The sequence below is a fragment of the Hetaerina americana genome, unplaced genomic scaffold, assembly GCF_022747635.1.
Source record: "Hetaerina americana unplaced genomic scaffold, ioHetAmer1.1.p SCAF_1, whole genome shotgun sequence".
Taxonomy (NCBI): Eukaryota; Metazoa; Arthropoda; class Insecta; order Odonata; family Calopterygidae; genus Hetaerina; species Hetaerina americana.
Window position 1 is genome coordinate 89732732 of NW_027286069.1, and position 25355 is coordinate 89758086.

General features: G+C 37.7%; 1 protein-coding gene across 1 annotated transcript; it reads left to right on the forward strand.

The window, feature by feature from the left end:
* Nucleotides 1-272: 272 nt before the first annotated feature.
* LOC139694346 (ketosamine-3-kinase-like) lies at nucleotides 273-25084 on the forward strand. The gene is made up of 7 exons (XM_071592852.1): nucleotides 273-574; nucleotides 660-844; nucleotides 2275-2386; nucleotides 13999-14052; nucleotides 16243-16384; nucleotides 19879-20053; nucleotides 24277-25084. The coding sequence occupies exons 1-7, from the start codon at nucleotides 425-427 to the stop codon at nucleotides 24341-24343; spliced, it is 885 nt and encodes a 294-aa protein (XP_071448953.1). The 5' UTR covers nucleotides 273-424; the 3' UTR covers nucleotides 24344-25084.
* The last annotated feature ends 271 nt before the right edge of the window (nucleotides 25085-25355 follow it).

Below are 25355 nucleotides of genomic sequence, written 5' to 3' on the forward strand. Positions count from 1 at the left end.
TCAAAAGTCTCCATCTCTGACAATATCATCATGCTTGTTTCCTCAACATACAAAACGACGCTCTATATAAAAGTTTCAACGAACCTTTCATCAAAATCCTTACTCTCTCTACTGTAATCAGTATTCTCCTCCTTGTGAAAACTTATTCGTTTAGTTAATTTCCTCACCTTCTGTCTCCCGGTCAAAGAACTATGCATATAATTTCGAATTCCTCCTCTAAATACGCCTTGCTACCGCCAATTGTTGGCGTTGTTTGTTTACATTTAATTTTTGCGATCATTCGAAGTGTGTAAAGTGTTATTTCTGCATGGTGTCCTTAAAAATACTTTACTATAGGAGTGTTGCTCTGACATTTAAGTTCTAAATTATAAAACAATTCTTGTAAGTAAGTTTCTGAATGCTTTTGTAAGTAGTCATTTCTAAGATGGAAAAGTTCTTGAAAGCCGAACTAGGACTGGAAAAGTGTGAAAGTACCCACAAGTATGCCGGAGGTGGGGGTTGTATTAGTGAAACAAAAACGTTCAATACAGACAAGTACGGGAAAATATTTGTTAAATTTCATCAGGGGTCAGAGGTACAACGAAAAAATTTTTGGTCGATTGATACTGTCAAATGATCATAGTAATTATTGCTAACATTGAAACGCCCCTTATTTTAAGGCACGCCTGATGTTCGACGGAGAATATGCTTCTTTGAAAGCCTTAGATGACACGGGCAAAGTGAGTGTGCCGAAACCTATTTCTGTAGTGGACACTCCAGGTGGTGGCTCAGCAATTGTAATGCAATATATTGAAGGGAAAAGTCTTCACAAGTTTCAAGAAAGATTGGGTGAAGACTTAGCAAGGTTAGAGGCATGAGCATATTTTAAATATTTGTAAAATCCTACCCTTGGAATTACATCCCTTATTATGTTCATAAAAAATCACTTCTCATACTGCATATATGCTATAGTTGGACTAACTGTACCGATAACCGTAAAAAAACATGGGCAAAGTAATTAAACCGTTGGTCGGTTTGGTTAGTGATGATAGAGTTCACCCAGTACTGAGCTCGACGGCGTGTGAAATTCTCACATCAGGGTTATCTGTGCGGGCTATGGTTACCCAGGGAGATCTGGTACCCGAAAAATCACACAGCTTGTGTGGAGCTGAAATTAAAAAAACATGAATTCTATGGTCTCGGGCTCAACTTTGTGGAGGTTCATGTTCGTTTAAATGAATATACTTTTTAACTTCCACACAATTTTTATTCGTACTACCGGTTTCAACGCATCGGCGTCATCATCAGGTACCTGATGATGACGCCGATGCGTTGAAACCGGTAGTACGAATAAAAATTGTGTGGAAGTTACAAAGTATTCATTTAAACGATAAAAAAACATTTCCTGCTTCTCATTCTATTGCAAATAAAAGCATATTGTTTGATTTCATGATTCATAACGCCGACCAAATTGTGCATAACGAGTTTCTCAGTGATGCAATATGCATAATTACATTCAGCAATCGATATTAGCATCTTTGAATCATCATAAGACAGTTTCATTTATTTTATTTAATGCTACCCTTTAAGTTTATTGTGCAATGAAATATTTTCTCAAATGATCTTGATTTTACAATGGAAAAATGTTGTAGGTTCATTATGTAGGTATTCATATTAACATTCACCTAACTGTCAGTAAAATTCCGATCATAAAATTCTTTATTCTAAGTGATGTCCACACTATTCATAGCATGTGCAGTCTATGATTGTTCACTGAGCTTGAGTTAGTGAAAATTTTCGTAGTTTTTGTTCTGATATTTTTGGTACCTAAATGAGGATTTTAAATAAAACTGGAAGCACAATGGAACCATCATAGCTAATTCATTGACTGAAAAGAGTAAATGCTATTGTTATCACGCTGCCAAATTCCACCAACGTTTCCCTAGGTATTTATTTAAATTTTCAACTTCCTACGTGGACAACTGAAAATCTTTTGCCCGAAGTTGGAACGTGTGCTATATGGGAGTGAAAGGCAAATTTCAGGTTGTTTCCAAAAAGAATGGCCACTTTAAGTAATTGCATGGAAAATATAGTTTCATTTTACCTGATAATTCTTTTTAAGAGTGTAAGTTTCCTTTTGAAAAAAGAATACTCTGCTCTTCACTCCTTCAACTTGAAAGAAAAGATATTTTATTAACATTTTACTCCAATGAGACAAAGTAGAAGAGCCCACGTATAGTGTTAGATGTGTTGTTACGAAGCACCTTACTGAATTATTAACTGATTTCCTTACAGACTTCATCTATGGACTCCAGACCCAAATCAGTGTGATGGAAAGTTTGGATTCAATGTCGACACATGCTGTGGTTACATTCCAATGAACAATACATGGAATGATGATTGGGTTGTAAGTAATGCCTTGAAAAAACATCAATTTTCAAACTTTATATCTTTGTTTGCATATGAATATCTATATTTTTGTAGCTCTCCGATATCAATTGGCATTCAGTTTTATATATATATATATATATATATATATATATATATATATATATATATGTATGTATATATACACATACATATATATACATATATACATATGTATGTATATATATACATATGTGTGTGTGTGTATATATATATATATATATATATATATATATATATATATATATATATATATACCTCTATATATGTATATATATACACATATATAAACCACAAACACAGTAATCAACCCAAAGGTCGGTTTAGTAGGTGATGGTAGAGATCACCCAGTACTAAGCCCTATACGGTTTGTGAAAATTCACACATCAGGGTAGGGAAGCCAGTTCCTTTCCCTGTGCCGGTTATGGTTTCTCAGGAAGACCTGGTACTCAAAATATCACATAGCTTGGGTGGAGCTGTAGGTGCCCAGAGGCTTGCCCGGGAATCGAACCCGGGGCCTTCTGGTCAGCAGTCCAACACTCTACCCACTGGACTACCGTGACCCACTATATATATATATATATATATATAGTATATATGTGTGTGTGTGTGTGTGTGTGGGCCGCGGTAGTCCTGTGGGTAGAGCGTTGGACTGCTGACCGGTGGGTCCCGGGTTCGATTCCCGGGCTAGGAACCCAAGCTAAAGTAATTTTATGGGTACCAGGTCACCCTGGGAAACCATAACCGGCACAGGGAAAGGAACTGGCCCCCCTACCCTGATGTGTGAATTTTCACACGCCATATAGGGCTTAGTAATGGGTGATCTCTACCATCATCTACTAAACCGACCTTCGGGTTGATTACTGTGTTGTTTATATATATATATATATATATATATATATATATATATATATATATATATATATATATATATATATATATATATATATATAAAATCTTCGAAATGGAACGCTCTTCGGGGACGGACAAATATATAAAAACACAGATGTAGATTTTTAGAATATAGAGACACAAAGAAAGGACACTCACAATTTGCTATTTGGCTGTCGTCTTCAGAATCTGTCTGTCAGAATGTGTCTCTATATTCTAAAAATCTACATCTGTGTTTATATAAATATATATATATATATATATATATATATATATATATATATATATATATATATATATATATATATATATATATATATATATACATACTATATATATCATATATATATTATTATTCTTATTAGGTAATCTACCAGTTAAGGTAGGTTTTTGGATGGACACAGCTACTAAATAAATATATTGTGATTCCTAACAAAATACAAAATCCAGTATCCTACTCTGTATCAGGTCCCTCTTCATCTCTGAGTACTTCCTTCCTCCCTTCATCCCGTCCAACATCCCTATCCTGTTCCTTCCCTTTCCTCTTTTGCCCAAGATTCTCCCCTCTATCACAGTCTTCAACATCCCACTGCCGGTCAACACCCCTTTCATCCACTTTTCCTGCCTCCATAGGATTTCTCCCAACAAACCCCTCTCTTCGCCCACCATACCAAGTACTTCCTCATTTGTTTTCTTCTCTGTCCATTTCACCTTCTCCATTCTTCTCCACACCCACATTTCAAAAGCCTCCAATCTACGTCTATCCTCCTGCTTCAATGACCACGTTTCCGCACCAAACATAGCTACGCTCCAAATCAAAGTTTTTACAAGTCTTTTCTTAACGTTCTTACTCAACGTCCCTGTCATCAACTCTCTCCTCCTTGTGAAAGCCTCTTTGCCTAGCGCAATTCTTCTCCTTACGTCCCTACTACTTTGACCGTGTTGGCCCAAAACACTACCGAGATACATAAACTGTTCTACCTGCTCTAGTTTTTGCCCTCCTACTTTAATGTTAAGCTTAGCCTTTTTCTTTCTAGAAAATCGCATAACCTTTGTTTTATTAATATTGATTCTCATCCCATACCTGTCTCACTGAATTTCCAATTCACTCAGCAATGCTTGCAACCCCTTGGCTGACTGACAAACTAAAGCTTGGTCATCAGCAAGCCTCACTGATTTTACGAATTCCCCGCCCACTTTCATTCCTGCCTCCAGTTCTTCCCATGCCTCTTTGATCATTTCCTCTGCATACAGGTTGAACGGCAACAGTGATAATGGACAACCTTGCCTTACACGTCTTCCTAACACTGCCCAACCGGACTCCCCGTTCCCTACTCGCACCGGAGCAGTCTGAGACATGTACAGGTTGCGGATTTGCCTCCTTTCCTTCCAATCTATTCCTATTTTCTGCAATACACTCATTACTTTTTCCCAATTCACTCTGTCAGATGCTTTTTCAAAATCTACGAAACAGGCACATACCTCCTGGTTGTGTTCTATATTCCTCTTGATTAATAATCTCATTACTGCAATGTCATCACGCGTACCTCTCCCCTTCCTAAACCCAAACTGATCATTCCCTAAGTAATCATTTCCCCTACTCTCTATACTTTTGTTTATGATCCTGAGAACAACTTAAGCTGCGTGGGATATCAAACTTATCGTCCTATAGTCCTCAAAAGATGTAGCCTTTACCTTTTTTTGGAATAGGAACTAAAACTGATCTCAGAAAGTCTTCCGGCCAGATACCTTCCTCATAAATACTACGAATCAGCCCATATAGTCTCTTCCTCCCACATTTTCCTAAACATTTCAATAATTCCGCAGAAATGTTATCCACCCCTACGGCCTTATTTAGTTTCATCTCCCTTAATGCCCTTTCTATCTCATTGTCTAGTATGCCTGGACCTAAGCTGTCTCCCTCAACGTCATATTCTTTTTCAATGTCTAACTTTGTTGGTCTAAGTTCTTTACTATACAGTTCTTCTATATACTCCTTCCATCTCTCTTGGATCTTTCCTGCGTCAACTAATACCTTACCCGCCTAATCTCTAACTGTTAGCATAGATTTCCCTTTCTTACTTCCCAATAATGATTTAACTTTGCTGTACAGTGCACCGATTTCACCCTTCCTCTGCAGACTTTCCATATCCTCGTACTGCGTCTTCCACCATGCTTCTTTTGCTTTATTTGTTGCCCGCCTCAATTTATTGTTCAATTCTTTGTACTTCATTTTGCCTAATTCTGTATTTACATTCTTCCATTTTCGCCGCTTATTCATTTTTGTAATCATCTCATCCGTGATCCATGGTTTCCTAGTCCTTTTAGCGTTAACGGTTCCAATAGTGTCTTTTGCAGCTTTAGACAACCCTTTCTTGATACATTCCCATTTTTCTTCGATAGTACTAAGCTCTTTACCATCCTCCATAATTTCCTCTACCACCTGTTTGTATTCCTTCCTTTTCAAACCATTTAATGCTTCTGCATTCCATTTTCTAACTCGCCGCCCCAGCCTTATCTTTTTGAAACGGACGCTACATTTCATAACAACTAAATTGTGGTCTGAGTCCGCATCCGCTCCCGGGAAGCTGTGCGAATTTATCACACTGTTCATAAATCTGTGTCTAACCAGGATATAATCTAGCTGATACCTTTCTGAGTCACCTGGCATTTTCCATGTATACCTGCATCTATTGTGGTGTCTAAACCAAGTGTTGGTGATCACTAACCCCTGTCTCCTGCAGAACTCAACTGCTTTCTCCCCGCGGTCATTCCTCGTGCCTAAACCGTAGTCCCCTACCTCATCACCATCTCTTTCTTCGCCTACCGTCGCATTCCAATCCCCCATCACTATCAAATGTTTCCCTGCAGGAACACACGCGATTATGTCGATCGTATGTCCTATTGACCTCTTCTTCCTTATGGTTGCTCGGTGGCATGTATACCTGAATAATAACCAAGTTCGTGGGTTCTGCTTTTATCTCTATTAGTAATAGTCTATCCGTTACCTGCTCTATGTTGACTACGCTTCTTCCTACCTCTTTATTTAATACTATGGCAACCCCTCGTTGGCTCTCGTCCCCGCCACTGTATATTATTCTATAGTTATCACTCCAGTAATCCCCGCTATCCTTCCATCTCCTTGCATAGACCTAAAATATCTATATTTCCCCTTTCCATCTCTCGCTTAACATTCTCCAATTTCCCTGTCCTCATCATTGTCCTAACATTCCATGTTCCTATTCTAACTACTTTGGTCTTCTTCTCCTGCGTCTTCTGTCCTGCTGCTGCTGGTTTTCCTTTGCGAGGGTTTTGTGGGATGACGACCGTGCAAGTCTTGCCTCCCCCGCTGCCGGACACGACACAGGGCCAATTGGGCTGAGCCCCGTAGTTGCCAGGACTCAAAATCTTTGTATTGTCCATCATATTTTTCTTGGGAATGATAATTGAGGTAGCTTCCCGTTGCCTTCCTCAATAGTGTTTTTAACGTGACACCATCACTTACTGGCCACCCCTCTGGGGTCAGACGCCATTGCAGCTGCCTCACTGAGGAACAGACGCTGCGTGGACTACCTTTATTCTGGCTCCTAACCTTCGTCCTATCTGGCATGGGTGACCCTACCAGGAGCAATTATTATTGCTCCCGCCAGCACAGCTCTAGGGGTCATCGGAACGCACAAGCCCTTCCACCACGTCAAGGTTGTAGTCTGGGGAGGGATATATATATATATGTATATATATATGTACACACACACACACACACACACACACACACACACACACACATATATATATATATATATATATATATATATATATATATATATATATATATATATATATATATATATATATATATATATATATATATATATATACCCTCCCCGGACTACAACCTTGACGTGGTGGAAGGGCTTGTGCGTTCCGATGACCCCTAGAGCTGTACTGGCGGGAGTAATAAAAATTGCTCCTGGTAGGGTCACCTATGCCAGATAGGTCGAAGGTTAGGAGCCAGACGAAAGGTAGTCCACGCAGCGTCTGTTCCTCAGTGAGGCGGCTGCAATGGCGTCTGACCCCAGTGGGGCGGCCAGTAAGTGATGGTGTCACGTTAAAAACACTATTGAGGAAGGCAACGGGAAACCACCTCAATTATCATTCCCAAGAACAATGTGATGGACAATAGAGATATTTTGAGTCCTGGCAACCACGGGGCTCGGCCCAATCGGCCGTGTGTCGTGCCCGGCAGCGGGGGAGGCAAGGCTTCCGCGGTCGTCATCCCACGAAACCCTTGCAAGGGAAAACCAGCAGCAGCAGGACAGAAGACGCAGGAGAAGAAGACCAAATTAGTTAGAATAGGAACGTGGAATGTTAGGACAATGATGAGGACGGGGAAATTGGAGAATGTTAAGCGAGAGATGGAAAGGGGAAATATAGATATTTTAGGTCTATGCGAGGTGAGATGGAAAGATAGCGGGGATTACTGGAGTGATAAGTATAGAATAATATACAGCGGTGGGGACGAGAGCCAACAAGGGGTCGCCATAGTATTAAATGAAGAGGTAGGAAGAAGCGTAGTCAACATAGAGCAGGTAACGGATAGAATACTACTAGTGGAGATAAAAGCAGAACTGACGAACTTAGTTATTATCCAGGTATACATGCCACCGAGCAACCATAAGGAAGAAGAGGTCGATAGGATATACGATCAGTTAGAGGACATGATTGCATGTGTTCCTGCAGGGAAACATTTGATAGTGATGGGGGATTGAAATGCGACAGTAGGCGAAGGAAGAGATGGTGATGAGGTGGGGGACTACGGTTTAGGCACGAGGAATGACCGCGGGGAGAAAGCAGTTGAGTTCTGCAGGAGACAGGGGTTAGTTATCACCAACACTTGGTTCAGACACCACAAAAGACGCAGGTATACATGGAAAATGCCAGGTGACTCGGGAAGATATCAGCTAGATTATATCCTGGTTAGACACAGGTTTAGGAACAGTGTGATAAATTCCCACAGCTTCCCGGGAGCGGATGCGGACTCAGACCACAATTTAGTTGTTATGAAATGTAGCGTACGTTTTAAAAAGATAAGGCAGGGGCGGCGAGTTAGAAAATGGAATGTAGAAGCATTAAATGGGTTGAAAAGAAAGGAATACAAACAGGCGGTAGAGAAAATCATGGAGGACGGTAAAGAGCTAAGTACTATTGAAGAAAAATGGGAATGTATCAAAAAAGGGTTGTCTAAAGCGGCAAAAGACACTATTGGAACCGTTAACGCTAAAAGGACTCGTAAACCATGGATCACGGATGAGATGATTACAAAAATGGATGAGCGGCGAAAATGGAAGAATATAAATACAGAATTAGGCAAAATGAAGTACAAAGAATTGAACAATAAATTGAGGCGGGCAACAAATAAAGCAAAGGAAGCATGGTGGAAGACGCAGTGCGAGAATATGGAAAGTCTGCAGAGGAAGGGGGAAATCGGTGCGCTTTACAGCATAGTTAAATCTTTATCGGGAAGTAAGAAAGGGAGATCAACGATAGCAGTTAGAGATAAGGCCGGTAAGGTAATAGTTGACGCAGGAAAGATCCAAGAGAGATGGAAGGAATATGTAGAAGACCTGTATAGTAAAGAGCTTAGACCAACAAAGTTAGACATTGAAAAGGAACATGACGTAGAGGAAGATAGCTTAGGTCCAGGCATACTAGACAATGAGATAGAAAGGGCATTAAGGGAGATGAAACTAAATAAGGCCGTGGGGGTAGATAACATTCCCGTGGAACTTTTGAAATGCTTGGGAAAATGTGGGAGGAAGAGGCTATATGGGCTGATCCGTAGTATTTATGAGGAGGGAATCTGGCCGGAAGACTTTGTGAGATCAGTTTTAGTTCCTATTCCGAAAAAGGTAAAGGCCACGTCATGTGAGGACTATAGGACAATTAGTTTGATATCCCACGCAGCTAAGGTTGTTCTCAGGATCATAAACAAAAGGATAGAGAGTAGGGCAAATGATTACTTAGGGGATGATCAGTTTGGGTTTAGGAAGGGGAGAGGTACGCATGATGCCATTGCAGTAATGAGATTATTAATCGAGAGGAATATAGAACACAACCAGGAGGTATTTGCCTGTTTCGTAGATTTCGAAAAAGTGTTTGATAGAGTAAATTGGGAAAAACTAATGAGTATATTGCAGAAAATAGGAATAGATTGGAGGGAAAGGAGGCTAATCCGCAATCTGTACATGTCTCAGACTGCCCAGGTGAGGGTGGGAAACGGGGAGTCAGGATGGGCAGTGTTAGGAAGGGGTGTAAGGCAGGGTTGCCCATTATCACCGTTGCTGTTCAACCTGTACGCAGAAGAAATGATCAAAGAGGCATGGGAAGAACTCGAGGTAGGAATGAAAGTGGGCGGGGAAGTCGTAAAATCAGTTAGGTTTGCTGATGACCAAGCTTTAGTTTGTCAGTCAGCCAAGGGGCTGCAAGCATTGCTTAGTGAATTGGAAATTCAGTGCGACAGGTATGGGATGAGAATCAATATTAATAAAACAAAGGTTATGCGATTTTCTAGAAAGAAAAAGGCCAAGCTTAACATTAAAATAGGAGGGCAAAAGCTAGAGCAGGTAGAACAGTTTACGTATCTCGGTAGTGTTTTGGACCAACACGGTCAAAGTAGTAGGGACGTAAGGAGAAGAATTGCGCTAGGCAAAGAGGCTTTCACAAGGAGGAGGGAGTTGATCACAGGGACTTTGAGTAAGGATGTTAAGAAAAGACTCGTAAAAACTTTGATATGGAGCGTAGCTATGTACGGAGCGGAAACGTGGTCATTGAAGCAGGAGGATAGACGTAGATTGGAGGCTTTTGAAATGTGGGTGTGCAGAAGAATGGAGAAGGTGAAATGGACAGAGAAGAAAACAAATGAGGAAGTACTTGGTATGGTGGGCGAAGAGAGGGGTTTGTTGGGAGCAATCCTATGGAGGCAGGAAAAGTGGATGAAGGGGGTGTTGACCGGCAGTGGGATGTTGAAGACTGTGATAGAGGGTAGAATGTTGGGCAAAAGAGGAAAGGGAAGGAACAGGATAGGGTTGTTGGACGGGATGAAGGGAGGAAGGAAGTACTCAGAGATGAAGAGGGACCTGATATAGAGTAGGATGATTGATTTTGTGTTTTGTTAGGAGTAATAAAATATTTGTTTGGTAGTTGTGTCAGTCCAAAAACCTACCTTAACCGGTAGATTACGTAAAAAAAAATATATATATAACGATTGTCCGGAAAAACTCATACGAGCGGCACAATAATGGGCTGACACAACATAACACAAATAGAAAAGAATAGACACATATAAAAGAACACTTACACGGTAAATTGTTCGAGCTTTCGGCCCACTCAGGGGCCTTCTTCAAGAGAGTCTCTCTTGAAGAAGGCCCCTGAGTGGGCCGAAAGCTCGAACAATTTACCGTGTAAGTGTTCTTTTATATGTGTCTATTCTTTTCTATTTGTGTTATGTTGTGTCAGCCCATTATATATATATATATATATATATATATATATATATATATATATATATATATATATATATATATATATATATATATATATATACACATTCAAACACGAAATCCCGCCAAACGGCGAATAAATACTCATATATACAGAAACATATATAAGGAAAAGGTATAGGAACACGTATAAAGGACGAACACAATAGAGGTGGGGAAGGCGGAATCGAACGGATCACAAGAGTAAAAATATTTCCTCAACCGGGACTCGAACACCGGATCTTTCCACTTGCCGGGCGGATGCTCTTAACCTGACGCCATCTCTTGGCTAAAGAATCGGGGCGCTTGGCGACATATAAGACCCACGGATCTCAGGGTAAATTACATGTCCTCGATAGCTCAAGTGGTTAAGAGCATCCGCCCGGCAAGTGGAAAGATCCGGTGTTCGAGTCCCGGTTGAGGAAATATTTTTACTCTTGTGATCCGTTCGATTCCGCCTTCCCCACCTCTATTGTGTTCGTCCTTTATACGTGTTCCTATACCTTTTCCTTATGTTTCTGTATATATGAGTATATATATATATATATATATATATATATATATATATATATATATATATATATATATATATATATATATATATACACACACATACACACACACACATATACATATGTATATATATGTGTGTGTATATATATATATTGGATTCCTTTTATGGTGAAAGGAGATGAATTATGGTAGTATGTAATTGAGGCAGATTAACTAACTGTGCAAAATTTACAACATCATTGTTTTAGTGTTTTCTTGTATTATTCATGTGTACAAAATTGATTTAATGGGATCAGAAAGAAACAAAATTAATTTTGAAAGTACTATAGTTGCTTTCAATCTTAAATTCTAATATTAGAGAGTGCTTTGCAAATCTGGCAGTTGATATTTACTCTGCTTGAATTGCTTAACTCCATAATTTTCATCTCAATAAAAGTTATGGAGTTCTCAGTTTAAGTGGTGTTTTATCATTTTTGGACAATGTCAGACTATAATGATATTTCTAACATTCATTTGATTAGCCATAATGTGATAACAATAACTCGTTGAATTAACATTAACATGTTTTTAATATGTACTTGGTTAGGTATAATGTGTGTATGAACTGGCGCACATATAATGTGTACATGTATTAGGGTACATAAAATGTGTGTAGGTATTAGCGTTATTTTACATGAAACATTAGAAATGTAGCCAAACAAAACCTCTCTTCAAATCAAAGTTAGATTCCAGTCAGACCAATTAAAAGAAACAGAATCCCAGTGCATGGCATAGCATCCCTTGTTATCTTGTAATGTGAGACCCATAAGTCACACATCTGTATTCCAAGGAACTGATTTAACTTTGACAGTCATTAGCAGAGAGGTAGTCTACCATTCTTCGACCAGAAGATATATTGGTTTAAAGGTCATTAGGCTGTAAGATCAATGGCAGCACCTTGTTCCAAATACATTTTCCCACATAATCCTTGTACCACAGCTCGTGCTAATTTGGAAGTGTCCAGAGGCGTTACATTTATAAACTTTTAACCCTTCCTCAAGATGAGGGCAGTATTTTTTTGCTTCCCAATATAAACATATAATTTTGTAAAACCATACAAATACACTTCTTCTGCTTAATGCAGAATAAACAGTTTTACCATCTCCTTTTCTCTATGCAGTCACATATTTATATCATTTAATAAACGGCCAAATGAAATTAATTAGTAATCTACATCAAGAGGTTATTCAGAAATCCCCTGTAACTTCAAACTACAAACTCAGTTTACACATCTTATGAAATAGCATAGAAAGTTAATCTCAGAAGATGAAGGAAACTCTTAATAGTTCAGAGACTACTGATTCATCTGCTCTGCTTCAGCTTAAGGAAGTTTCTCATTTTATTATTACTGATCCTCTTCAGCTAGCTACTGCGTTTAATGAATATTTAACCTATGCTTCTTATACGTGCAATACCCCTCCCATTCATTTTTCTCCTTGGAAACCTATTTCCTTCTCATCTACTTCTTTTACCCTAGTTCTTAGTTCAAATTGATTAATCTTATGTCCAACTCTGGTTCCAAATTCTGTACAGGTTCTGATGAAATCCTCAATTATTTAATTCATCTGTCATATAGTTTTATTCAATCCCCTCCATTGTTACTTATTGACAGTTCATAGCTGAAAGAATTTTCCCTGGATATTTGAAGGTATCCAATGGCCCTAGAAAAAAGTGCCCCGATGTGTCTTATATCTTTATATTCTGGATCTTTGGGCAAATAAAATAAATTATTATTTCATCTAATTGTAATTAATTAACAACATTTGAATATGTACTTAACATTCTAAGGTTAACCACCATATCATGGGTCAAGGTTATTCTTTAGTAGTGTTTGCTATTGACAGTATAAGTTTTGCAAGTGACCTTTTTAATTTGTATCAGAGCCAAGTTACTCAAGTGTTCTACTCGAGGTACACTTTCGATGATCCCTAATGCTCATTTATTTCTAAGTATCATGGGAACTTCCCCTACACTCTTTCTTTCTTCATTTCTTCCTAACTTCTGCCCTCCTTCTTGTTGTCTCAAAAGCCAACTCTTGTCCTTCCTCTACCTTGCTGACTGAACACTCTCCCTTCTATCAAGGCCTTCACAACGTATCATTACCCTGCAATATTGATCTCACATATTATTTCTGTTTTCCCACTACGTGTCATTTTTATTTGCTAATTGCTATGTTGAAGATATACTAATAGTAAGAATTCATGATGAGTGATTTTTAATATTTATATATATTATCAACAGTCTATTATGTTTAATTACTGGCTGCTTCAATTTATGGTCCTGTGAAGATCAGCTGCATCCAGTGAAACAATATGGTTCACTCTCATAGTGAAGTAAAAAGCATAAGTTTAGTGAAGAAGCATAAGAAGTGAAAAGCATTAGTTTTTCTTCTTCTTCATAGAAACCTAATATGAATATCAGGTCTTGATGGTGTTGATCTTCAGTGAACCTTTATCAATGAAAAATAAATTTAAATGCGGAAAAACTAAATTATAGCTTTTGTTTTTATTGTGATTCAAAAACATAGTTTTATGTGTTTTCAAAACATAGAAATCTTGACTTCATATTTAATACTGGGTGAATTTTAACTTTGTATGTCTTTTTTTTACAGAACTTTTATGTTCAGCAAAGATTGGGGCAGCAGATAAGACTTGTTGAGGAGAAGGTAAGTGCTTTTAATGCATATTAAGTTGTTTCTGTAGTCAGTGAATAAATTGGGGGTGAACAGATTTAAGAACTGAGAGATATGAAGGAAAATAATTCTTTTGGCTAAAATAACTGTATGGAAATTGTAGTCGAGTGGGTGGAGTGCTGGGCTACCAACCAGAGGGACAAGGTTTGATTCCCAGGGACCCTTCTGGGCACCCTCAGCATCACCCAAGCTGTGTGAGTTTTGTCTTCTAGTTCTTCTTGGGAAACCGCACACAGTATAGGGAAAGGAACTAGACCTATACCCTGATGTGTGAATTACAGCTATTTGTGCTTAGGATTTGGTTGAGATCTTCCCTCATCTATCAAACAGACCTATGGGTTAATTACTGTGCTTGATTGCAAATAACAATTGTAAAATAGTCTTTTTTTTTGCAATTGTACATTCTTGGTATTAAAACTGAATAAGTCATAATTAATTATTTGTAAATGAGATCAAACAGGAATCAAGCAAGCTCCCATTCTCACAGAAGGAACCTCTTTGAGTACACATCTTATTGTTAAATTGTTTTTCTTAAAATAAGATTCTAAATATTTATAAGCTGAGTATTGTTAGCGGATACAGTAAGTGGATACAACAGCTATAAACTTTATCACTTCCACATTCTTGCAGTTATGTGCAGGGCATTAAATAATTTAATCAAATAATGTGGATAGCAGTTATTAATATAGGCAAGTTTTAGGTTGCAGTGTTGAAGGAAGGGAATTGGAAATACTCTACTTGCAAATTATTGTATTGTTAGATTATGATAATCAAATTATAGAGTCCGTATCGTGACTGGTTCGCTGTAGCCTCAACGTCTTACCGGTCGGCTCGGTGGAGGGGTCCCCCACCACTCAGGCACAGTTAAGTTCCATCGCCTCCTGACATGCGTTGAGAGAGGAGGTGGATTTTTGTGACATGTGATTGTTTGTGGTGTCATCGCGTCAGCATGGAACGCACCGTCGAGTAATGCTACACTGTGAAGTTTTGCATTCAACTCAGGAAATCCACTTCGGAGACCCTTGAACTCATTAAACAGGCTTATAAGTATGATGCCTTAAGCCGCACAAGAGTTTTTGCGTGGCACAAATGTTTAAGGAAGGCCAGGAGCTTGTCGAAGACGAGCACTGTGTCGGACTCCTGACGACCACTTGAACGGATGCTCAGGTGGCCAAAGTGGAAAAAGTTTTGGACTCTGACTGGCATTTAACCATTGCCCTTATCAGTGAGGAGATTGGTCTTGCTTGCAAGGATCTTGTGATGAGGAAAGTGAGCGCGAAGCTGGTGCCGAAAATCTTGAGCATGGAACAAAAACTGTCACAGGTGGAAATTTCACAAGAAATTTTGGACTGCATCCAGGAAAATGAAGATTTTCTCGACAATGTTATTACCTCAAAGGATAGCTCAAAAGGAGCTCAAAGGATATCGGTTTGACTCCATCGAGGTGGTTCAAGCGGCGACGACAAAGGCTCTCTATAGTATTCCAGAAACTGACTTCCAGCAGGCTTTTGACGAGTGGCAGACCCGCTGAACTAAGTGTATCGATGCAGGAGGAATGTATTTTGAAGATTATTAAGTAATTGTAATGATAACTGCAATAAATTTTGATTTTTCGAACCAGTCCCGATACTTACTGTATGAACCTTGTGGCTTAATTATTAAAGCTTAACGGTAATTGATTTATGTTGTTAGATTTACTATTGTGATTACTTTGAAAGTAAATATTTTGTAAAAATTCTAGAGGAAATTTTAGTCTAATATTATAAAAATGAAATTAGTATTTAAAGACAAATGATCTAGTTTTCAAGGTTATGTAATCTTGATTGATTTAAGTTTTTGTCACAAGCATTTGTGGAGATTATGCCTATTCCAAATTACCTTGAGTTAATAATTTCCTTGTGGTATGAAAAGTTATGTTAAATGTTTGTCCAAAACAAGAACCCAATATCTTTTTGGAGGTAATATGTATTTAGGATTATAGGGCAGCATCTTTGATGTTGATGAATATATTGTGAATTTTGATATTAGCCAATTATCTATCTTCTCAGTGTTACATCATTCATTTCTCTAAGAATGCATGCCTTTTTTTATTAATGCGCTTCTATTTAGTTGTCCACGCCATTAATCTTCTCATGCATAGGTTTTTTTAACTATTTAATATAGACTGGGGACAGAGAGGCTGTTGAATTATGGTCCCAGCTCCAGCTGAAAATACCAAAGTTTTTTGAAGGAGTAGAAGTGAAACCATCATTGCTGCATGGAGATTTATGGAGAGGAAATGTTGCTGATACAAATGCAGGTCCAGGTAAGTTTTTAAAAAGTCGAATGGATTGTCAGTTTGCTTCATTATATCCTAGAAACTAAAATGATTGAAAGAAATTTTTCTGTGCCAAAGGCTACAACCGTTTCATTTTGAATGGACTCAAATTATGCTGTCTGAAATAAGTAAATGTGTTGAGTCCTAAGACATTATCTAAATGACTGGTTCTGGTCAGTTTTTTATGCATGCGTTATTTCTGTTACAGAATTTTTAATGAAGTTGTTGCATTATATTTTATATATGCTTGAAATCATTTCATATTAGGCATTACTACAGGGTAATTATACAATCAGCAAATTAAAATTTCAAAATTGGTTTTTATTTATCTGTAAAATTTCATGAGGGATATTGGAATAAATTAAAAAGGCAAGAGAATATACAGGGTATGGCGTTATCTCTCCTGGCGAATTTCAATTTTAACTACCTGTCATATGGTTCCACTGGGGGGTCAGAATTGGAGTTCTTGAAAGCTATAGGCATCTAGTAAACAGTAATAACCTCAAAGTCACCGAGATGTTACATATAAGTGCGGAGTACAATCGAAGAGCCGCTTTTATTGAAAGTGTTTGTGCTGGGCATTCACCCAGTGAAATAGTTCGATTCTTTGGGTACCCCAGATCAACTGTTTACGATATTGTGGCTAAAAATATAATGCTTCGGAGAAGTCTGGGGAAGGTCATGTGAGGACTACAGAACAATAAGTTTGATATCCCATGCAGCTAAGGTTGTTCTCAGGATCATCAACAAAAGGATGGAGAGCAAGGCAAATGATTACTAATGGGATGATTGGTTTGGGTTAAGGAAGGGGAGAGGCATGCGCGATGTCATTTCAGTAATGACATAACTAATCCAGAGGAATATAGAATACAATCAGGATGTATTTGCCTGTTTCGTAGATGATAAAAGGCATTTGATGGAGTGAATTGGGAAAAACTAATGAGTGTATCAAAGAAAATAGGAATAGATCGGAGACAGGAGGCTAATCCGCAACCTGTACATGTCTCAGACTGCACAGGTGGGAATGGGGGACAGAAAGTCCGGATGGGCAGTGTTAGGAAGAGGTGTAAGGCAGGGTTGTCCATTATCACTGCTGTTTGTTCAGTGTTTATGAGGAGGAAATGATGCATGAGTTTAAAGGTGGCTATACATCCGCAAATGATGAGCATTGCTCAGGAAGTCCAGTGGAAGTGACTTCTTTCAAAATGATTGACAAAATCCAAGATATGGTGTTGAGTGATTGGTGAATCGAGGTTACCAAAATAGTTGAGGCCACAGGCATAGCACAAGGTACAGTGTTTTCAGTCTTTCACCTAAAATTGGGTGTGAAATAAATATCAGTAAGATGTGTGCCATATTTGTTTTTGATAAGGAATAAAAGCAAATCTGTGTGGTCAATTTGGAGGCTGGTTTGGTTCTTTTGTGTCGCAATCCTGATGGGTTTCTTCATCAATACATAAATGTAGACGTAATAAGCTATATGCCAGGGACTAAGGGACAGTTGATACAGTGGGTTCCTAGAGGTGATCTGGCTCTGAAGATGGAAAAGACATTGAAATCAGCTGGAAAAGTGATTGCAATGGTTTTTTCGGATGCACATAGAATCATTACTTTCATTATTTTCAAAAAGGACAAAGGATGATTGGAGACTATTATGCATTGCGTGCATTATTGCCCAGGTGGAGAAGTGAAGAAAAAAATTCCCTCATTTGACAAAGGAAAAATTCTCTTCCATCAAGACAAAGCACATGTTCACCCCTTTGCAGCTTTGATGGAAAAAATTATGAAATTAAAGTTTGAATTATTACAACATACGCTGTATTCATCAGATTTTGCTCCCAGTGACTTGTTTATTTCCAAACATGAAAAAATGGCACGGCAGAAAACAATTCGCAAACATCATCACCAGCACAGTTTGCTATTTTGAGGACTTCTTGAAATCGTACTCATTTGGATGCCTTAAAAATTTAAGGCAAACCCTGGGGAAAGTGTATCTAGCTTAAAGGAGATTATTTTGAAAAATGAAAAAAATCTACCTAAATAATGTTCTTCTATTGTTTCCTAAGGATTTACTGAACGACTCACATATTACGTAATATTTACAAGAAACAGAAGAGGTTTGCTACTAACATGATGATTTCACCCATGATTTGATACCTTATTTTAACATGTATAGATGCCTTCTATAACATTACACCCGAAGCTTATTCAAACGTTAGTATTACCACATCTCAACTATTGTTCAGTTGTCTACGCTGATGTGAACAAGGAGCTAAGTACAAAATTACAAAGGCTCCAAAATTCTATTCTACGATTCATCTTTAATATGTGTTTTAATGAACGTGTAACTCCTTAGTATAAAATGTTGAATTGGCTAAAACTCGAACAGAGGAGAATGCTTCAAAAGGCCTCACAATTATTTAAAGTTCTGAATTCTAAAACCCCTTCATAAATACTATATATGAAAATTTTATATTCAATTCACTTACGAATAAGAGATCAGCCCACATTACAAAAACATTCCATCTTCCCAAATACCATAGGCTATATTTGAAAAGTCATTCAGTATTTCATCCTGTAAACTATGGAACTCTTTGCTTAATAAAGTAAAATCATCCAGGAACACATCCCAATTCAACAGGAACATGTTCGAATATCTGTCTACCACACTAACAAAATGACCTTATTACTGTTCTATCAAGCTAAATATTTACCAATGGTAATTATAACTATTATTATATGTATATATGCATTGTATAATATGTTTTGTTCAATTGATGTTAAATTGTGTTTTGTGACTGGTTTAATCACCTTATTCTATGCATTATGTAAACCTGTTTCACTCCATAGGTTTCAAAACTTCATGTAACATGTATTCTGCTCCAAGGGACTTTGCTCCCAGAGAAATAAAAATTGTTTATTATTATTATTCTTTTAATTTATCTTTTGGCCAGTTTATCACCCTAGAGGTGTAACAATTCCTTGTATGCCGCAAAGTCAAGTTTTATTTTTAGCCGTGCTTGTTACTTGAAAATAAAAATATGCCAAGTTTAAATAGTGATATTGTTTCATTTTTTTAGAAAATTTAAGAAATGTTTTAATAGGTTTAACGATCTATACGAAGTATTTCTAAAATATTTGAAAATTATTCATAATAATAATGCCATACTTACATTGTTTAGTAATAATAATTTTTGTTCATCCCGGGCCTTGCATTAAGAAGTACAAAATTGGTCAGCTGATATTTTACAATTTTGAATTCCTGTTATTCATCTCAAAATTCATTTACAGAATTAAAATAACTGCTAGATATTTTTGTAATGCTTCCTTAAATACAGAAAAAGTTTCAATGCTGAAGGCAGTATATTAAAAAATTTAGAACCAGCATACATATTATTGGTTTTGGCACACATTCTTTATGTACACCAAAATTAGCCTCAAAATATTCCTCTTTGTGTTGATTTCATCATTTTTATTTACAGTAATATTTGACCCAGCTTCATTTTGGGGCCACCATGAGTATGACTTGGCCATTGGAAAAATGTTTGGTGGTTTTACATCTAAATTCCACGATGCTTATCACAAAATAATTCCCAAAACTCCTGGTTTTGAATTGAGGCAAAAATTGTATGTTTTATTTCATCAACTGAATCACTGGTAAGTGAATTTGAATTTGTATCCAGATTTTCCTTGCTCCCAATCACTCCTTTACTATAGCTCAATGTCATCTTTTAGGAAAATATATTACTAACAAGTTAAGGGAAAACTCCTAAGGCAGTGAATAGTTAGCACCACTCGTCCCACAAATAAAATTAAATTTTTTGTGATGGCTTTTGGGGAAAGAAATTCCATGGGAGTGAAAAACCACAACCTCTCAAATAATTGGTGTATTTAATGCGACATCAAAAATTCATAGTGAACACCCACTTTTGGTGAAAACTTCTCCTGCAGCTAAAGTCTTTAAAATAAAAAGACATCCTTCCTCCTGGAAGAAAATTCTTGGACTTAAAAAGAGTTTTGTCTAACCAGATTTGTATTAAACTCTGTGTTATAATCTATGATCTGTTTGATGCCCAAGCTTTGACCTGAGAATTCATTAGAGGTTATTATTATGATATCAACATTCAGAGGTGAACAATGGAATGTTAACTGACAACATGGGAGAGTATTGACACTGATTAAAATTTTTGAGTCACTCATTGTCAAAGTTGCCTTAATTTTCCTGATGTGGTTACTCAGTTTTCTTAACTTGAGCTATTTCATAAAAAAGGTGGCATTATTCCCAGATCAGTGTGTTTTGGAGCATTACTCTGTCTAGATATACAGGTATGTAGTAGTTTGTGTAGTGTATGTATGTAGTCTCTTTTAGAGATCAGCAAACTAGGGATTTCTCATTAATTTTCAAACTGGTGACTTTGGTTGCATTTAAAATAATTTAGGGGCTATTCACTGAAATGGCCTAGTAATTATTTTTTGACATCCCAGTTGCTAGACTCTACTCTTATAACCACATTTTGCTTTCATTAAGTGAGCAAAGAAATGTCTTAGCTTTGATAAAAAAATAAATATTGTCTTCAGTAGCAATTATTAGGTATTTAATGCATGACACCAGCTTCTTTCATTATCCGCTATGAAAATATTGGGAAATTTGTATGTATTCCCTCTCCTATGGATTACAACCTTGACGTGGTAGAAGGGCTTCTGCGTTCCAATAACCCCTAGAGCTCTGCTGGTGGGTGCAATGATGATTGCTCTTGGTGGGGTCACCCATGCCAGATAGGTTAAATGTTAGAAGCCAGATTAAGATAGCCCAAGCAGCGACTGTTCCTCGGTGAGGTGGCTGCAAAGCTGTCTGACCGTAGTGAGGCGGTCATTGAGTGATGGTGTCATGTTAAGAACACTTTTGAGGAATGCAACGGGAAACCACCTTAATTATCATTCCCAAGAATATAATGATGGAGGACACTATAGAGAATATGAGTCCTGACAACTATGGGACTCGGCCCAATCAGCTGTGTGTCATGCCCGCCAGCTGGAGAGACAAGGCTTCCACGGTTATCATCTCACACAAACTGTGCAAAGCAAAACCGACTGGAGCAGAACAGAATATGCAGTAGAATAAGACCTAAATAATTAGAATAGGAACTTGGAAGGTTAGGACAATGTTGAGAACTGGTAAATTAGAGAATATAAAGCGAGAGATTAGAAAAGGAAATATCGAGATTTTAGGTCTATTGGAGGTAAGATGGAAGGATGGGAGGGATTACTGGAGTGATATTTATTCAGTAAAATATCGCAGAGGGGATGAGAGCTAGTGAGGGGTTGCCATGATATTGACTAAAAGGGTAGGAAGAAGTAGCAAGCGACGGACAGAATATAACTAGTAGAGGTAAAAGGTACTTAGTAGTAAAAGGTATTACTAGTAGAGGTCAAGGGAATTTGGTCATTCTTCAGGTATGCAGCCCACCAAGCAATCATAAAGAGGAAGAAATTGATAGGATTTACAATCAGTTAGAGGACAGAATCACATGTCTTGCTGCAGGGAAACATTTAATAGTAATGAGGAATTGGAATGCAACATAAGGGGAAGGAAAAGATGGGGATGAGGTGGGGGAGTACAGGTTAGTTACGAGGAATGACCATCACGGGGAGAAAGCAATTGAGTTCTGTGGGAGACAGGGGTTAGACATCACCGACACTTGGTTTCGACACCACAAAAGGCACAGGTAGACATGGAAAATGTCAGGTGACTCAGAAAGGTATCAGTTAGATTATATTCTGGTTAGGCACAGGTTTAGGAACAGTGAGATCAATTCTCACAGCTTCCCAGGAGTGGATGCCGTTATGAAGTGTAGCGTCCATTACAAAAAGATAAGGCAGGGCTGGTGGGTTAGGAAATAGAATTAGGAAGCATTAAATGGATTGACAAGTAAGGAATATCAGCTGGCTGTAGAGAAAATCATGGATGAGGGTAAAGAGCCGAGTACTATCAAAGAAAAATGGACAAGTATCAAGGAAGGGTTGTCTAAAGCCGCAAAAGGCACTATTGGAACTGTTAACGTGAAAAGGACTAGGAAACCATGGATCACGGATGAGATGATTACAAAGATGGATGAGAGGAGAAAATGGAAGAATGTACACACGGAGTTAGGCAAAATGAAGTACAAAGAGTTAAATAATAAATTCAGATGGGCAACAAATAAAGCAAAAGAAGCATGGTGGAAAAGACAGTGCGAGGATATTGAAAGTTTGCAGAGGAAGGGTGAAATTGGAGGGCTATACAATAAGGTTAAAACACTATCAGGAAGTAAGAAGGGAAGATCTTTGCTAACAGTTAGAGATAAGGTGGGTAAGATAATAATTGAAATGGAAAAGATCCAAGAGAGATGGAAGGAATACATAGAAAAACTGTACGATAAAGAACTTAGGCCAACAAGGTTAGACATAGAAAGAGAACATGTCGTAGATGAAGATAGCTTAGATCCAGGCATACTTGGTGATGAGATAGAAAGGGCATTAAGGGAGAGGAAATCAAATAAGGCTGTTGGGGTTGACAACATTTCTGTGGAACTACTAAAGGGTATAGAAAAATGTGAGAGGAAGTTTTTATGGACTGATTTGTAGCGTCTATAAGGAAGGAATTGGGCCAGAAGACTTCGTGAGATCAGTTTTAGTTCCTATTCCGAGAAAGGTAAAGGCTGCATCATGTGAGGACTCCTGCGCAATAAGTTTAATTTCCCACGCAGCTAAAGTGGTTCTCAGAATCATCAACAAAAGGACAGAGAGTAGGGTAAGTGATTACTTAGAGGATGATCAGTTTGGATTTAGGAAGGGAGAGGCACGTGCAAAGCTGTTGCAGTAATGAGACCACTGATCGAGAGAAATATAAAATGCAATCAGGACATATTCGCCTGTTTTGTTAATTTTGAAAAGACTTTTGACTGGGATTGAATTGAGAAAAACTAATGAGTATAAAGCAGAAAATAGGAACAGACTTAAGGGATAGGAGGCCAATCGGCAACCTGTACATGCCTCAGACTGCTCAGAGTGAGGACGTAGAGTCTGGATAGGTCAGGTTAGGAAGAGGAGTCAAGCAGGGTTGTCCATTAACACCAGTGCTGTTCAGCATATATGTGAAGGAAATGATTAAAGAGGCATGAGAAGAACTGGAGATAGGCATGAAAGTTAGTGGGGAATTCGTAAAATCAGTTAGGTTTGCTGATGACCAAGCTCTAGTTTGCAAGTCGGCCAAGGGATTGCAAGCAATGCTGAGTGAATTGGAAATTCAGTGCGGTAGATGTGGGATGAGAATCTATGTGAACAAAACAGAGTCGATGTGGTTTTCCAGAAAGAGAAAGGCTAAGCTTAACATTAAAGGGGGTGGAAGGTAAAAACATTGATATGGAATGAAGTTATGTATGGTGCAGAAACATGGTCACTGAAGCAGGATGATAAGTAGATATAGATTGAAGGCTTTTGAAATGTGGGTGTGGAGTAGGATGGATGAGGTGAAGTGGACAGAAAGGAAAACAAATGAGGAAGTGTGGTAACTCATGAGGTGCCAAGAAAAATAAATGAAAAACATATTATTCGGCAGTTGGATGTTGAAGACTGTGATAGAGGAGAGAATGTTAGGAAAACGAGGACACGGCAGGATTAGGATAGGGATGTTAGATGGGATGAAGGAAGGAAGTATACAGAGATGAAGATACATCTTTATTTTTAAAAAAGATGTATATTTTTTATTAAACATGGAGCTCACATTTTTGGTTATCTGTTGATGATTTTTTATTTAATATGTTTTTATTGGTCACTTTTTAGTGCAGTCCTTCTTATTTACTTTCAGTTGTTGTTATAAAAAGCTTTTGTTTCATTTTCAGGAATCACTTTGGGTCTGGATACAGGCAGAGTTCACTTTCAATTATGAGGACTTTACTGGCAACATGAACGAAATAAACTAAGATTTTGACATTATTTGTTACGCAATGCATCAAATGCATTTCACATAGTTTGATTGCATTCATCATTATTGTAAAAGGAACTGCAATATTATCTTTGCCCTGAAGTTCATGTTAGCCTGGTTTTAAAAAGAGTTTTCTGGAACCTAATTTTAGATGCTATGAATGGTGTAGAAACTTGTAAACTCTTAATTATATAAGAATATACGCTAGAATTCTAGTAATGTTGCATTCATTAATATAGTCTATATTTTGTATAAATATTCATTTAATTTGCTCACAAGTTCAGTTGGTCCATCTGTTTAAAGTACTTGTTAATCACTATAAAATGGCTGTGGCATTTACTTATAGGTCTGAGTTCAGTTTTTGGTCTGTACAATTATTTTTTTCCAAGATATTTTAGATTAGTTGTATAACGAGGCAGTCCATTCCAGATTATAAATGTCATTGACCAGCAGATGCACTTTTATATTTAGTGATGTAAATGAGAATAATACTTTCTATCAATCATTTTATTACTTTCAATTTTATTTTAAATTGGGGGTAAAGAATTTTCTTGTGTACTGTTAGGTCACCTGTTTCATTGAGGTTGAGTTTAAATATTGTTATGTTGACAAATGCTGTTAATTAAGTGTATTTGCAATGACTTCTCATTTATGCACTGTCACTTTAGTACATATTTTATTGTCAGCTACTAATTAAAGCCTCAAGTAGAGGTTATTGTTATCTATCTGATAAAATTTTCATTTACTGACTTTTACCAAGCAGCGGAGGATGCTATCAAATGTTAATTAGAATTTAAAATGGTTAATTATACTGTTAAAATGGACCACAAAGGAGATCAATTAATTTAGGGATGAAATGGCTGGAGGATTCGGCACATTGAGGGGTGCATAGTTTTTCTCACTCATTTCCCACTAATTACTTCCTAAGCTGAGTAAGCTGGAGGAGGTGTGGATTCAGATTTCTAAAGCTGGGTCTTATAAGCCTTCTTTGGAATC

Bases quoted from the DNA above. Each gene is read 5' to 3' on its own strand.
- LOC139694346 (XM_071592852.1), top strand. From the start codon at position 425: ATGGAAAAGTTCTTGAAAGCCGAACTAGGACTGGAAAAGTGTGAAAGT. The intron at 16,385-19,878 runs GTAAGTTTTTAA...TTTTATTTACAG, and splicing joins TGATACAAATGCAGGTCCAG to TAATATTTGACCCAGCTTCA. The intron at 20,054-24,276 runs GTAAGTGAATTT...TTTCATTTTCAG, and splicing joins TTTCATCAACTGAATCACTG to GAATCACTTTGGGTCTGGAT.